We start from the raw sequence: 16,240 nt of genomic DNA on the forward strand, positions 1-16,240 counted from the left end.
CTTGGGATAAACACATGTCCATCATGCAACAAAAATCAAAAATCAAAAGATAAAATAAAATTAATAAAATATAAAAATAATAATTAAAAATAATAAATTTATAAAAAGAAAACAAAAACCAAATAAACTCAAAGGGCAGACTCGATGGATTACTAAGTCTTCTTCTGCTATCACGTCTCTATTTTCTATGTTTCTAGTTTTGTATAATTGGATTCAGGCAATTCCTGTCATTTGTGATAGAGACAGTCTGTAAAAATGTTGCAAATAACAAATCTGAGATTGCTGAAATCTCAGCTGGGAATTCGTTACTATGACTTGGATTCAACATAAACTTATTTAAATTTATATAATTTAGACATAAATAACAAAAGCGTACACTTTTCTCATTTATAGCATACTTAATGCATACTTATAGCATACTTAATATGAGCCAGCAGTGTGCTGCAGCTGCCAAAAAGGCCAACACATGCTAGGCTGCATTAACAAAGGGATAGAATCAAGATCACGTGAAGTGTTAATACCACTTTACAATGCCTTGGTAAGGCCACACTTGGAATACTGCATCCAGTTTTGGTCACCGCGATGTAAAAAAGATGTTGAGACTCTAGAAAGAGTACAGAGAAGAGCAACAAAGATGATTAGGGGACTGGAGGGTAAAGCATATAAGGAACGGCTGCTGGAATTGGGTATGTCTAGTTTAATGAAAAGAAGGCCAAGGGGGGACATGGTAGCAGTGTTCCAATATCTCAGGGGCTGCCACAAAGAAGAGGGAGTCAAGCTATTATCCAAAGTGCCTGAAGGCAGGACAAGAAGCAACGGATGGAAACTAATCAAGGAGAGAAGCAACCTGGAACTAAGGAGAAACTTCCTGACAGTTACAGTAGAAACAATTAATCAGTGGAACAACCTGCCTCCAGAAGCGGTGAATGCTCCAACACTGGAAGTTTTTAAGAAGAGACTGGACAGCCATTTGTCCGAAATGGTATAGGGTTTCCTGCCTAAGCAGTGGGTTGGACTAGATGACCTCCAAGGTCCCTTCCAACTATTATTATTATTATTAATTGTGAAGATAATTTAAAGATATTAAATGTGTTATTAAAGACAATATTATTAATTATATTTTATTCATTATATTAACAGAGATGCTGTCTTACTTTAGTTTATTCCATAGTTCCAAAGATAATTTTATATTGGCTAATCAGCTGGTAGATGTCTTACTTCTGTGAGACGGTAACTAATTATTAATTAATAATTATTAACTATCATGAATTAATCTTTCTTTTTTAATAATAGGAACCTAGAAGGGGAGAATGATGAGAAAGCTAGGCTTAATCGATATAGATCTGATACTACTTTAGACAGGTAAAAATTTAATTTACATTGGTTTTGTTTTGCTTTTGTATTATGCAATCAATGAAAGTAAATTTCTTCAGGTTAAAAAGCTTTATTAATTTAAGTATTTCTTTTTACATTTTATGACTATGGTGTAACATAGTTTTATATTTGAATTAAATCTCTCTGCTAAGTTTTAAGCACATCTGCAATTTAACCCATTATATATGTGTACTCAAAAGTGATTTAAGCCAATATATTTTATGAAAACTCAAGACACGGAAGAGGTTTTCACCCTGCAGTGGATAGACAATGGCTAAAATGATGATTATGATTTTATGAAACAGGTTAGAGAGGATTGCAGATTCAATTCAATTGTAGGTTTGGAAATACTAGCCAGCAGCAAAGAGGTAGAGAAACTCTCTGCTCCTATTTCATATAGTAGTTGTCTTGATTTGCACCACAGATCTGGCAGTAGTAATCTTGATTTGCATCACAGATCTGGCATCCTTAAATTAGTTAAGCTAATTTGGAAAGTTGTTGTCAAGACACACAATCTTCAAAACAATTTGAAAGATAGGTAGAATATAAAGCTTGATAATAAATGCCACAGAGAGTAACAATCTGGTTTGGCTCTTACAGATTGAAGTTTTTTGTATAAGATTGTCTGAAGAAATTAATTAAAATTATGCTATAAAAACATCAGTTCTATATTTCTCAGACCAGGGCTGGGTTACAGTTTAACTGCCTCTTGTATTTTGTACTTTCCTAAGTGTTATGATGCGGTTCTCAGGTTCAGGATACTTTTTTAAAAAACAAAACAGAATGTGTAGTGTACCAAGGACACATGTTAAAATCAAGTCCAATTTAATATAGAAAAATGCTATTGTCAATTACTTAATGAAAAAAATATTGCCAAAAGAATATGTTAACTTCACAGGAATATGGTCCAAATTAGTTTAGCATCTTATGCTGCATGGCTTAATACCAAAGAATGAGTTAATAATAAAGTGTATTCAAAAGGGAGAAAATGCATGCATTTCTTTACTAGAGAATAAAAAAACAAACTTTTCTCTATATGGTGTAGAATAGATACTAGAGAATAAAAAAACAAACTTTTCTCTATATGGTGTAGAATAGATGCGTTGCAATAAGGTCACGTGTTACTTTTAAAGTTATGTGGCTAGAAATTAAAATGTTCTAGTTGTGTGAATTCTGCTTTTCTTTCTCAGTAAATATGTACAGGATTGCATTCAGTCCTGAAAGCAAGAGCCTGATAACTGCATCTTTTCAGTGAAAGACAAGGAAAGAATTTTTTACTTTGTCATAGAATCATATGTTGCAGGAATTACTACACCATATGTGATAAATGAAAACCTAGCCAGGGCTTCAGCAGAGGCCATAAAAAAGGCCTGAGCATCTACTGGCTCCCGTAAGTGGAGCTGCCATATGAACTGTTGTCACAAGGAATGGCCCTTGTTCATTTATTTACTGTATGGCATATCATACGTGTAGTAATAAATATTAATATTTTGCCTATAGTAGTAAGATGCAATAAAATATAAATATTAAAAAGATCTATGTTCAAATACCAATGTCTAAGCCATCTAACCATTGAAATGCAGCATTTGTTTATAGGAAAATAATCAGATACTGGACCAGCGTATGCCCTCAGCTTACAGCCACTCACAATCTGATCTACAGTTTGATGTGGGATCCTGTAGTCAGACTGAGGGGAGGATACCATGCCCCACTTATACAAATAATCCTGTCAGATGCCGTGTGAGGTGCGAATCCTATTCAGGATTGTCAATTGCTGATGTGGTAGTTCCAGCCCTGGCACCTTTTTATGTGGCATCATTTATATGTCCTCCTATGTCTGGGTGTTAATGACCCATTTGACTTTCCTTTGGGAATTGACATTAAAGTTGTCAGGCAGATGTTGTGCAAGTGGCACTGGGGGTTTCCTGGATTTAAGTCTTCCTGCTGATAAAAGAGGAAGAACGGCATGCAGTGATCAGAGTGAATTGTTCATATTTTTTCTGTATTCTCTCACTAGTGCATCTTGCCTGCTGACCTGAGGGTGGCAGCTGAAGCTCCCCATTTAGTTCCACATAATTTTTGGAATATGTTGTTCCTAGTATTATTTTTGTTGCCATATTCTAGATGAATCTTATAGGAGAGAGTCTGGTCCAATATTACTCCAAGGTACTTTTGATGGGGATTATAGGGGAGTAAGATGTTGTTTAAGTAGACCTTCAGCACTTCATATGATAGTTGGTTGTTAAGGTGGAAGCACATAATTACTGTTTTGCTGGTGCTAGAAGTGAGCCTCCGGTCAGTGAAGAATTTTCCCAAGATCTTGGGACAGGAGGCTGTCTGCCACCTCCATGGTTTTTCTTATAATGCTATGGCCAAATCATCAGATATCCAAATTTGCATCCCCTTGGTGCCGGCATATCTGATATATATAAGTTGAATAATGTAGTGTATCTTACTTATGTTGTCCCCTTTATTATCTGAAATGACTTATCACTCAGCATATTATTAATTAGTTGATAGAGTTTTTTGTAGGGGATAATATGGCACAGTTATGTAACAACCCATCCTTCCAAACAGTGTTGTATACCGCAGTTAGGTCTAGAAACACAGCCATAGTTTTGAGGCCTCAATGGAATCCTGCTTCAATATAGCCTGTTAGGCTTAGCTCCTGATCCACACAGCTCCAGTCTTGTCAGAAGCCAACTTGTTCCATGGGCAAATGTCATTTTTATGGGATTTATCCTATTTATAATTAATCTTTCCAAGAGTTTGTAGTAGGAGCTCAAAAGTAGCTTTCAACTCTATCTTGTGGTATGCCAGGTTTTAAAAGTGATATTATTTTAGCTGTTTTGAATTCTGGTGGGAGGCAAATGTTGGAAACTGTGTCTGAGAGGAATTTACCAATCCAATTCTGTGTGTACCTCCCAGAGTTTATCAGGAATTCTGGATGAATCCTATTGAAGTCTGGTGCTTTACCATATTTCAGACTACCAATGACAGTATCAATTTCCTTTAAAGAGAAGGAACAAGAGTACTCAGAAAGCATTCAGTTTGACTGTCAAAAAGCTGAAAGTGTTTTCTTGATGAGAGAGGAGTGTCCTTTCACCCTTGGAGCTTTGTAGAGAGTTACAACTCAAGAGACTATTTGGTTAGGACTTACATTGGGTGATTGTTGTGCAGGTTTTCTAGCTCCACCCAATTTCCTTAATATGCGCCAAATTTTCCTGCTGGATTTGCTGAAATTTAGTGATTCTCTGTGTTGTCCCCATTTATTACATTGAGTGTATCCACTGTGTAAGAGATTGTCAGCGATCTCTGGATCACCGCTATGTAAGAAGATCTGGTAAAGCCATTCAGTTTTTTCATTCCATACCCTTGAGGTATATCTTTTTGCTGAGGTGATTATTGCCTTCACAAATCTATGATAATGCTGACTAATTGGTGGAATCCGCTGTATAGTTTTATAAAGATTTTTGGCAAATTTGGGCTAGTTGGATTTTTGAAAGTTCCATCTGGGTCTAGGGGTAGAGCGAATTAGGGGAATTTGGATTCCAACTTCTAGCAAGATAGGATAGTATTGGCTGTGTGGAAATATATCCATTATCTTCCTGTTTATGGGGATTGGCTGAGAGTTTGGGCCTTCTTAACAAAGCACAAGTCTGGATTGGTTTCACAATTCCATTCCACTAATTTAAACATGCCCTTATCTTTTATCAAAAATCAATTGAACTTTGTTTGCTGCACCCCAATTGGACAATTGTTCACTGTTGTCATCAGTGGAACAGTATTTCCACTTAACATGGTGGCTATTGTAGTCACCCGTGTAGATTGTTGGGTGAGGCTTGATGTTCAGGACATGCTGTGGCCATGCTGCCAGAGGTGGTTTAAGGATGTTCACTATTGTTAGATCGCCTAGTTTTGAAACTTCTTCATGTATACTGTTGTTTGTAGAGACTGACAATAAGGAGGCATACTCTGTATTCCTTCTAACATTTGTAATCATGCCATAACTGTGGTGATAAGTGACTCCCAACAGGTTGTAGCCATGAATCTTGCCTCTTCTGAATTGCTGTTCTTCATTTTCTATGAGTGTCACTAGAGAAGTCCCGTTATGCCTATCTCCTGGTTGCCTTTGAAGGTTCAGGGTTTCTCAGAATCACTTCAGTGCAGACAGTTCAATGGCTCCTATGGCTGTAGAATAGAGGCTCTTTGTGAACAAGGGGGAAGCAGTTCAGGGCACCTCTTCCTCTCTGCTGGGCTCACAGACGGAGGAACAGTGCAGGCCAGCCGCATCCTCCTCACTCAGTCAGAGGCCCATAGCCAAACCAACAGCCATTTGAGCTGTAAGCATGCTGGGTTTGTGTTTGAATGTCATGGGAATGCAGGAAATCAGATTAGTCCCTGACCACGCTTAAGTCAACAGCAAACATGTGCCAGGAAAGGCCTTATGTTCTGTCTTTGGTTGGCTTAAAGAAAATCAATGTTAAACATATGTCCCTCTTTGGTTCGATGTTTTAAAAGAATTTGTGTATGATGGGTGTCTTTAGGTTATGGTACAGTAAACTTCCCAATCAATTATGTTTGATGACTAATGGAACATTTGAAGTGGTAAGGGATCACTTTAATTGCAGAGACACTTTGCTTCTTTGTAAAAGGACTTGGTAGAATATTTTAATTTTGCTGCTATGGAACACTGATAGAAGAAAAATAATAAATTCAATTGATAAAATAATATTTTACTAAGTTAGAAAAAACTTTCCTAAGTAACATGGTGCTGTTCTCAAGGTCACTGGAGAATTGCATGAAAAAGCTAATTTATTTGAAGGAAATACTTGCTTTTAATTTTAAAGCTACTTTTTAAATTTTAAAAGATAGTAACCTTTTAATTTAAAAACAAACTAGTCTATGTCTAATGTGAAAACTGTCTTTGCTATTTAGGATTTCGGGCAGAAGTGGTACTGATAAGGCAAATATCCCACCTGTCATAGATAGCAGGATAAATAAAAGGTATGTATGCATGAGCTGGAAAGGTACCTGGTTTGATAGAGAATTGTAACTTTTCTGAGACTGATCTTTTAAATTTTGTTACAGTTTATGTGCCTTCCTCAGATCTGGATAAATTTTATGAGTTATATCTCAGAAAAATATTTAACATTATAAAAAGTCTGATCTGTTAAATAAGTAGGTACGGCCCAGTGACTTTTATGCTAACATAACATACTGCATGCTTATATGCCACTATGAAGAGAACTAGAAGATAGGAATTGCAGTGTATTTTCTTGACATGTCATCTCAGTGTAATAACTAGTAAGATAGAGTTTACTGCCTGAACAGGGGGTTGGACTAGATCAGTGGTTCTTAACCTTCTTGAAAGAATCGCCCCCTTGAGCCAATGTGGAAGTTGTCATCACCCCCTCCCCCCAACATAACCTCTCAATCACAACATAGGAAATAATTCTTCAATTTATGCAAACACTTTTTTTGTTTTTTTTAAAATTGTCATCAGGACATATCGATGCAAATAATTTATTTCCAGTCTTTTTCCCAGATCTCAACTGTTTGAAAATTTTTGGTGCCACCCGTCACTTTATTCCCAAACTTTGTGATACATATATTTCATTATTATCTTATTTATTCAAGACACTTTAATGTAATGACCACCGAAAACAAAATTCAATTGCAAGGAAGTGAAATGCCTGAAAAGAAAAACAGTAACATTTAATGATTGAATTACAAGTGAAATTTAAGACGCAAAAAGAAATATAAAAAGGGTAGAGGCTGCTGCGCAACGCGCATGAAGATAAGTGATGCGTATTCACATACGTATGGAGTTCTGTACTGAAGCTAGCTGGAGGAACATTTGGAAACACAATTCAATCCACTAATAGCAAGCAATCTGATATTTTTGTATGACAGATATGCAGCGATTCACTGTACGAAAAAGTCTCAAAAGTGTCCCCAAAACTTCTCGCTCCATCGTTCCCATATTGCCCCCTTTTTGTTCCTTTGCCCCTGAGTCAGCCCTTTTTGTTCCATCGCCCCCCCTGAAAAATGAAATCGCCCCCTGAGGGGCGCTATCGCCCAGGTTAAGAACCACTGGACTAGATGATCTCCAAGGTCCCTTCCAACTTTATAGTAATATAGAGTGATCCCAGGTAATATGAGACTGCTGCATTTTGCATCAATTTCAGTTTTTGGATAATTTAAGTAGACCAGTTTTGTGTTGGGTCATTTCAGTCAGAGGCTTTTGTATTGCGAGATCAAAGGGACAATATGACTGAAGCACTGTCTCCTGAACTTCCTGCAGTGCCTCCTTCTGTTGAAAGTCAGAACAATAGAGGAAGCATTAGTTGTGAACTTTTAAAAATAAGAGGAATAAAACTTTTCCTTTGAGTTTAAGCAGATTTCTATGGAAATAACCCACTATTGGATAATAATAATCCTACAGTGCTGCTAGAATCTCTGGTGGAACTTTAGAAATTGTATTTGATAAGATAGTTTAAAAGGACAGTTCAGATTTCTGGAAAATCATGTCAAAAAACCAACATACCATAGGAACAAACTCTGAAAACTAGAGACAATTCCAAGCACAAAAACCTTTGGGGTATTGAAACATTTTACTCTCATGTATGCTTTAAAATAAAGCATTAAATCCTGAAGGAGGGTTTTAGAAAAATGTTCCCCTGTATCTGCCCAAACAACAATTCACAGAATTCAAAATCCTCTTCATGATTACAATTTAGCTTTTTTTTTTTTTGGGATGGTGGGGAGATCCAAGCTTCCTTTTAAGGGACCTTCTGATCTTCAGACTCCCTTCCTTTTCTCTTTCAATTCATCCTGAAAACAATGAATTTCTCCACAGAAATGGAGGCATGTGGGGGGGGGGGAGATGTAAGGCAAACAAATTCCCTTTTGCCTTACCTGGTACTGAGCTCCCCACATGTTCCCAGCCATGGTTTACACATTTAAATAAAAAGGTTGATTTCATGTTTTGGAATCAGCAATTCACAGATAAAAGAGACAGTAAGCAACACCTTGTACCTGAGAAAAATGAGACTGTGAGAAGGAGACCCAAAATAACCCTGCCTTGACTCTGTACGGTGTAAGTGGAGGCAGAGGGAGAGTCTGGCAGCTTACTACAGAGTTCCAATAGTCCTTGCAATGTTTATTTCCTTATCTGATCTACCAAAGGGCTGGCAGATGGCTGAAGTGAGCACAGAGGGTGAATGTGGAAGAGGAGGAGGGCAGGGCTATCTGTAGAGAGAGATGATACATACAAAAGTGGTGTAAAACTGACCTTGCAAAATCCATCCCTTTTGTATGTATGACATCATACTGCACACACACATGCAAAAGATGTGGCTCTTATATTGCAACAGCGTGACACTAACTTTGAATAAATTCTAGCAGTTGTCTCAGGAAGAGGCTTCCTTATTTACGTTTCATAAAATTCCTTCACTTTTTCTGGTTGAATCTTTATAAATCTTTATAAAATAAAGGATAGCTGTTCCCTTTGTGCCTTCCTCCACTCTCTGAACATGGACCTTATCATCTTCAAAGATTTCCTGGAAGGACCATCCTTGGTAGGGTTTGTCTTGTAAATTGCTTGTAAAGTTTTTAAAAAGTAGGAAAGATAGACCCACAGCCATGGAGGAAGTCAGCACCCCCCCCCCGGAGAATGAAATATTTTGGAGAATATTAAAAGAGGCAGGATAGAATATTTCTCCTAGACGAGAAATGGAGAAAAAAATCTTAACAAAAGCAGAAACATCCACAGTCTTCCTGCCTCAAGCAGAAACCTGAAGAGGCTAATATTTAGAAATGGAGATTTTGTAATCCATTCAGAAAGACTGGACCACCCTATTCATAAGCAAAAACGCCTTCAGCCACAGCTCCCATAGAAGGCTGGAGCTGATGGGATTAGAAAAACAAAGACTCCTAAAATCCACATTCCCCACCCTGCTCCAAGGACAGGGCAAATAATTAGAATACTAAAAGGGCACACTCAAGCAAAAGTCAAAGTACATTTCACAAGGAACAGGCATCTCAAACACAAAGCCTCAAAGAATGTATAAAAACCCACCTACTCCCAACAACATTTTGTCAGCTGTCCCAGAAATGCATGCTGTTGCTGGTTCTGCTCATCAATAAACAGACCTTCTTTCTAAGCAGCTAGCCTCCATTTTATTTCCAGCGCCTTTTCTCCCAGCTTGGAACTGGACCTTTCAACAGCTGTTAGAATGTAGCTATTAGAGACTTTTGGAGCTTCTCGGCTATCAGCTAAATTTCAGAGTATATTGAGAATAAATCACCTTGGCTTTTGTTTCAAATTTGCAGGTACCAAGACGTGGATGACTATATCAAAGTGAATCGTACCTCTAAATGGGAAGAGAAGTGGTAAGTCTTCAAGTGAAATCAGCACTGAGATTGTATTTTGAAAAGAGTATTATTTTAATTTTTCCTTGTCATTGTCACTCCACCGGGTCAAAAAAAAAAATATGAATCTACCATTGATAAGGAGGCAATCTTTTATGTTTCCTTGTTGATTTTTAAAAAAATAATATTTTATTAATTTTCCAATTTTACATTTAAGTATTTAAAAAGCAATGTGGTGGCTGGGTTAATCAATAGTTTGATAACATATAAAAATCTTTACTACAAATCTCAAGATACAAGATCAAATATTTCCTCTCTTTTTCCCTTAACATCTACTTCTCATATTTAAGCTAATACAGTTCTTACTATATCAACTCAGTAAAAACATCATTATTACATTTATCAATAAATTTTTAGCTTATACATATCTTAATTACTTTTTACATTCAATCTTCATAAACAATCCATATCCTGTTATTAATTTCCCCCCAATTTTTAGTTTCCCATCAATATTCCAATTTAACATTTGATATTTATAATTTTCAGGCTTTAGGTAACCAAAATTTCCCTTATCTCAATTCATAACAGAATCTAATATTCAAAATACACATTTTATCTATTTAAATATAGTCTTGTTCTATTTCCTAAAAGTTATCTATTTCCCACCATATTAAATCACCTGCTTAATAATACAATATCCCCTTTAATAAATCAAAACTATTAAATATATTGCCTGGATTAGTCAATAAATCAAAAATATTCATAATAATTAATTTTTTTTCTTTTAGGTCTAATTTTTAAATGTTAAACAGATAAAATCTTTATTTTCAACTAATTTCCAAATATTTTAAATCTAATGACCAAAATTCCCCTTATCTCAACTTCTCTCTTTAACTCTCTAATTAATAATAGGAAATCCCCTCTAATAAATCAAAACCCCAATTTTCTTCAGCCTTATTCTGACTTTCTTTCTTTGCCAACTAGTCTTCCATATTAGTGCTTTTAGATCATCAAATAGATCTCCCTCTGTTATTATATATGCTATTTGAAATAAAGGAGATAATTTAATTGCTATTTTTGGGGGAAGGGCTAGCCCATTTGTATTCATTAAGTTGTCTCCCTATTATTCCAATTCCCCATGATTGCCCTGATATGTTTATCTTCCATTCAAACTGTTCTTCTTCTTTCTCAAATTTCTTCTGATTTATATAGAAAATCTTTTCCATTTTCAGTGTTGTCACTCCCTTTTCTGGATTTTCCATTAACTGTATTTGTTGGTCAATTGAGTCCTCTGTCTTAATATTTGATTGTTCCATTCTTCTGTTATCTTCTGCATTATTAGTTCTTTAGTTGTAGTCAAAGTTCTTCATCCATATTCTTTTAATAATGTGTGAAGTTGAAGACTTTAAAATCAGACATTAAAAATAATTTTATAACTAGGTATGGGATCTCTCTTTCACATGTTTATAGTCTTTATAGTAGAAGTCATTTGTCATGGAAGATTTTATAGTCCAAGGTATTTCATCATCTCATATAGTAACCGATGTTGCTCAAATAAAGAGATAGGAAGGCAGTTCCCCACATATAACTCTGAAAGTCAGTAAAGGTTTACATTCATAGTTCAAGTAGGCCAGTTATGCCGCCCAGCTATTCTCTTTACAGCTGAGTTTCTCACAGGTGGTGCCAAGGTCAAAAGAGTCTTATCTAAGGTAGGAAATAACAAGTTGTAATACCAAACTTCACCACAAGATGTTCAAAATGTGAAGTCCAAAATTTTTATAATCCTTTTTCCAATTTTATTTCTTTTTTGTAGATAAAAGCAAAAGTCTCCAATAAAAATAAGAAAATTTTTGGTCCCCAAGTTTCAGGAACATATAAATCCAATTAGATTAAAGTTGTTCTTTTAGTGCTTTAATTCCCTTGGGTAGTCAGTCGCTGCTATTCTCAGAGGGTGGGATAGGAATTCCCTTCCATCCCTCCTCACAGGGGGAAAGCTACTTTGGGCAGCTTTTACAGGAAAAGAAAATGCTTAGGATAAAGAGAAAATTGGATCTCACCCAGTTTCATCCACGTTGCTTTCAAAATGCTTGGTGGAGAGTTGGATTTCGGCTGTCTGCAGCCTAGTGACGAGCCGTATTACTATGGCTGGTCTTTCCTCCGCCGGTTTGAAGAGCTGCCCCAGATCGAACAGAAGGGCTGCCGCCTCCCCGCGATCAAGTGGGGGTCCCCTCCTTGCTCGTTGCCCCTAGCGGGTGACTTTCGGCCCTTTCTATACCCCAGCGGAGCGAAACCAAATGCGGAAGACAGAGCTTGCCTTCCAACGTCCGTGGCAGCTGCAATGGCAAACTGGAAGTCCCTTGTTGAATTTTAAAACATACATATGCATGTCCACTTCTTTCTAAATATTATGTAGCTACATTATTCATACACATTATTTGTTAAATTTATACCTTGTCTTTTCATTAAAACAACCAGTGCTGCTAATAATAGCTATCGTATATTCCGGGGTATAAGACGACTGGGCATATAAGACGACCCCCAACTTTTGAGAAGATTTTCAGGGTTTAGAAAGTCGTCTTATACGCCGAAAAATACGGTACTTACAGATAGAATCTAGAATTGCAATTGCAATTCAGATGTTAAATATATTAAAGAGAATTAAAGTACATTAATAATTCTATCTGCTTGAAATCTTTACACTGATTTTGTGTCATTTTTAAACAAGTTGTGACCTGGAGAGTCTAATTGCAGTCAAAGATAACAGCAAGGAGGGGTAAGTCTCTATTCACTTCTGGTATAGATATTTAGTATTAATTTGTACTACTTCCACCATTCTTGACACTGCAGAAAAGTGTTCAGGTAATCCTTAGAGAAGGGTGGTGCATAGTTAGAATCAGAATTTCTGTTGGTAAGCAATGTGGATGTAAAGCATAATGTCACATGACTATGTTGCTTAGGTTGGCAGGATGTGAGCTCTGCTGGGCTGGAGGTGGTTGTTGCAAGGTGTTGAGAAGGCACATGTGGGGCAGCACAACAAAGCTTTGCAAGGCTGGGGATGGCTGCTGGAAGGTGTGCAAGAGACCAGTCTGGTGTGAGCTCTGGGCATAGTTGCAGGAGGGTGAACAAGGGTGCAGCGGGCGGTGGGCAGAGGTGGCTACTGCAAATCAAGGACTACTTGTAATGGCATGACTTGGCTATCTCCATGCTGAACACTATCTTACTTTTAATGTGTCATTCAAGGCATTGTCAGTCACTAAGAGAATTTATATTCCTTAAAACTATTCTTCGATGGTGTCAGAAAAAGAAGAAAAAGATTTTTTCAAAACTGGTACAGTTAAGAATGACTTAAATCTGCCTCCCTTAGGACTTGGAGACAAAGGCAATTTGGTAAAATGAAGTTGGGCCAGTGTATGCTTAGGTGTAAATGGAAACTGGACCTTAGAAAGGTTGGGAACCGCTGTTCTAATCCAACCCTCTGCTCAAGCAGGATACACGATACCATTCTGGACAAATGTTTGTCCAATCTCTTCATAAAAACTGCCAGTGGTGGAGTACCCACAATTTCTGGAGCAAGCTTTTCACCTGATGTGTTTCGCTCAGTGTTAAGAAGTTTTTCCTTAATTCTAGGTTGGAACTCTCTTTGATAAGCTTCTATCTATTACTTCTTGCCTTGCTTTGAGAGAATAAGTGGTTTGAGAGAATAGGTTAACCATCTCTGTGACAGGCCTTCAAATACTGGAAGAGTTATAATATCTCCCCTAATCCTTCTCATCATTAGACTGCCCAGTTCCTGCATTTTAGCCTCCAGTTCCCTAATCACCTTTATTGCTCTTTGCACCTTTTATAGAGACCCAACACCTTTTTTGTATCATGGTGACAAAAACTGGATGCAGTATTCCAAATGTGATCTTACTAGAGCAGTATAAAGTGGCACTAATTCTTCAAGTGATCTTGATACTATCCCTCTGTTGATGTAGTCTAGGAGTGCATTGGCTTTTTTGGCTGCTGTAGCACACTGCTGGCTCATTCTTGTGGTTGTCCACTAGGACTCCAAGATCCCTCTCACAATTACTGCTGTTGAGCAGGTACCATCTATTCTATATCTGTGCATTTGGTTTTTCTTGCCTAAGTTTAAAACTTTACTTTTCTCACCACTAAATTGCATTTTGTTGGGTAGGGCCCAGTGTTCAAGTCTGTCAAGGTTCTTCTGAATCTTGAGTCTATCATCTAAAGTGTTATCTATTTCCTCCAATGGGATGTTAACTGAAAATATGATAAGTTGACCTTCTATTCTCTTATCTAAATCATTTATGAAGAAGTTGAAGAGTACTGAGTCTAAGGCAGAATCTTGAGGTAGTCCACTGTATGCTTTCTTCCATGTAGTTGTAGTTCCATTGAGGACTACATTATGAGTGTAGTTGGTCAGTCAGTTACAAATTCATCTGCTGGTAATGTGTCTATCCCATATTGTTCTTTCTTACAAAGAAGTAAGCTGTAGTCTACTTTGTCCAATGCCTTACTGAAGTATCCCATGTCTACAGCATTGTGATGGTCCACTAATTTAGTCATTTTGTCAAAGAATGCACTAAGATTTGTTTGCATGACTGGTATTTCACAAACCCATGTTGGCTTCTGGTAATAGCATTGCTTGTTTCTAGGTTGATTATCTGTTCCAGGATCTTCCCAGGTATTGATATCAGGCTGATTGGTCTGTAATTTCCTAGATCCATTTCCCCCCTTCTTTGAAGATTGGAACCACATCTGCTCTTTTCCAGTTTTGTGGTAGAGAATAGAATAGAATAGAATAGAATAGAATAGAATAGAATAGAATAGAATAGAATAGAATAGAATAGAACAGAACAGAACAGAGCTGGAAGGGACCTTGGAGGTCTTCCAGTCCAGCCCCCTGCTCAAGCAAGAGAACCTATACCATTTCAGACAAGTGACTGTCTAGTCTCTTCTTAAAACTCTCCAGTGATCGAACGCCCACGATTTCTGAAGGCAAGCTGTTCCACTGGTTAATTGTCCTCTCTGTTAGGAAGTTTCTCCTTAATTTCAGGTTGCTTCTCTTTGGTCAGTTTCCAACCATTGTTTCTTGTCCTGCCCTTTGGTGCTTTGGAGAATAGTTTGACTCCCTCTTCTTTGTGGCAACCCCTCAAATACTGGAATACTACTATCATGTCATCCTTATTTCTTCATTTCCTTAGACTAGCGAAACCCAAGACCTGCAGCTGTTCTTCATATGTTTTGGTCTCGAGGCCTTTGATCATTTTAGTTGCTATTTTAGTTCCCTGGTGCTCCAGGATTTTTTAGAGATATGGTTTAGTGGTTCCAAGATTATTCAGCTCCTTCAGACCTCTAGGATGTAATCAATCTGATCCTGGTTATTTGAACTCATCTAGAGTGGACAAGTATTGTCTTACCACTTTCTACTACTACTCCCAATCTGTCTGCCATGGTGCTGCTTTTGATAGGTTGAACTATTTTTTTTCTTTTGTGTAAAGATAGACGCAAAGAATGTATTAAGCAGTTCCATTTTCTCCCTGCTGCCCATCACCTCCCTGCCATCTTCTCCCATTAGTGGTCCAATCAGTTCCTTGACTTCTTTCTTTTTTATATATGTTAAAAATAAATTAAAATATTCTTTGATATTTATTGCAAGTCTTAGGTTCATTTTAGGCCTTAGCTTTCCTGATTTCATCTTTGCAGTTTCAGGCTATTTGCTGGTAATCTGCTTTAGTTAGGTACCCTTCTTTCCACTTTTTATAGTCTACCTGGATGACTGAAAATCTTCATTAACAAGATTGCTATTACTTCCTTCTTTTCTTGCCAGGAACACGTGCACAGACTTCATGCTTGGTAGGATGTAGCCAATTAGGCACTTGACTTTGGCTATATAATATAATTCATGTGAATAACTCTCCTTAATGTTGTAGTAATTAAACCTGCTTTGCTAATCTCTTTCTGAGATTAGAGCTGTAGTGGCGCAGTGGTTAGAATGCAGCATTGTAGGCTGACTATCCACTGCTAGGAGTTCGATCCTGACTGGCTCAAGGTTGACTCAGCCTTCCATCATTCCGAGGTCAGTAAAATGAGGACCCAGATTGTTGGGGACAATATGCTGACTGTAAACCGCTTAGAAAGGACTCTAAAACACTGTGAAGTAGTATATAAATCTAAGTGCTATTGCTATTGCTTTGAAAATGCTCATATATAGTGCTTCAGTACTTAACAAGTTTCTACTGTAATTTGCAGATCATATAAAGTAAGTAAGATAGAAAAAGTCACAAGACTCCATTTGCTTGAAGGAAGCTATGCCTTTAGGTCTGCCTTCCCCTTATGCTTTTATATCAGTTTAATTTTACAATATATTAAAAATAAGTTACCGTCATTTCATCTTTACAGAAACCAAGATCTGGATGACTTCATCATAGTAAATTGTACATTTGAGCCAAGTGACAAGAGGTGAGTTTTGCAGCCACAGTGGGCA

General features: G+C 37.2%; 1 protein-coding gene across 1 annotated transcript in view; it reads left to right on the forward strand.

Moving 5' to 3' along the window:
* The window catches only part of LOC120305601 (sciellin-like), a 46,612-nt gene that overhangs the window by 12,721 nt on the left and 17,651 nt on the right, over window positions 1-16,240 (forward strand). The window contains exons 5-9 of the mRNA XM_039337687.1: window positions 1,294-1,362; window positions 6,313-6,381; window positions 9,712-9,771; window positions 12,476-12,523; window positions 16,156-16,215. Coding sequence (XP_039193621.1) covers window positions 1,294-1,362; window positions 6,313-6,381; window positions 9,712-9,771; window positions 12,476-12,523; window positions 16,156-16,215 — 306 coding nt within the window. The remainder of the gene's footprint in view (window positions 1-1,293; window positions 1,363-6,312; window positions 6,382-9,711; window positions 9,772-12,475; window positions 12,524-16,155; window positions 16,216-16,240) is intronic.

Source organism: Crotalus tigris, unplaced genomic scaffold, assembly GCF_016545835.1.
Source record: "Crotalus tigris isolate CLP2741 ecotype Arizona unplaced genomic scaffold, ASM1654583v1 scf7180000017685.4511686, whole genome shotgun sequence".
Lineage (NCBI taxonomy): Eukaryota > Metazoa > Chordata > Lepidosauria > Squamata > Viperidae > Crotalus > Crotalus tigris.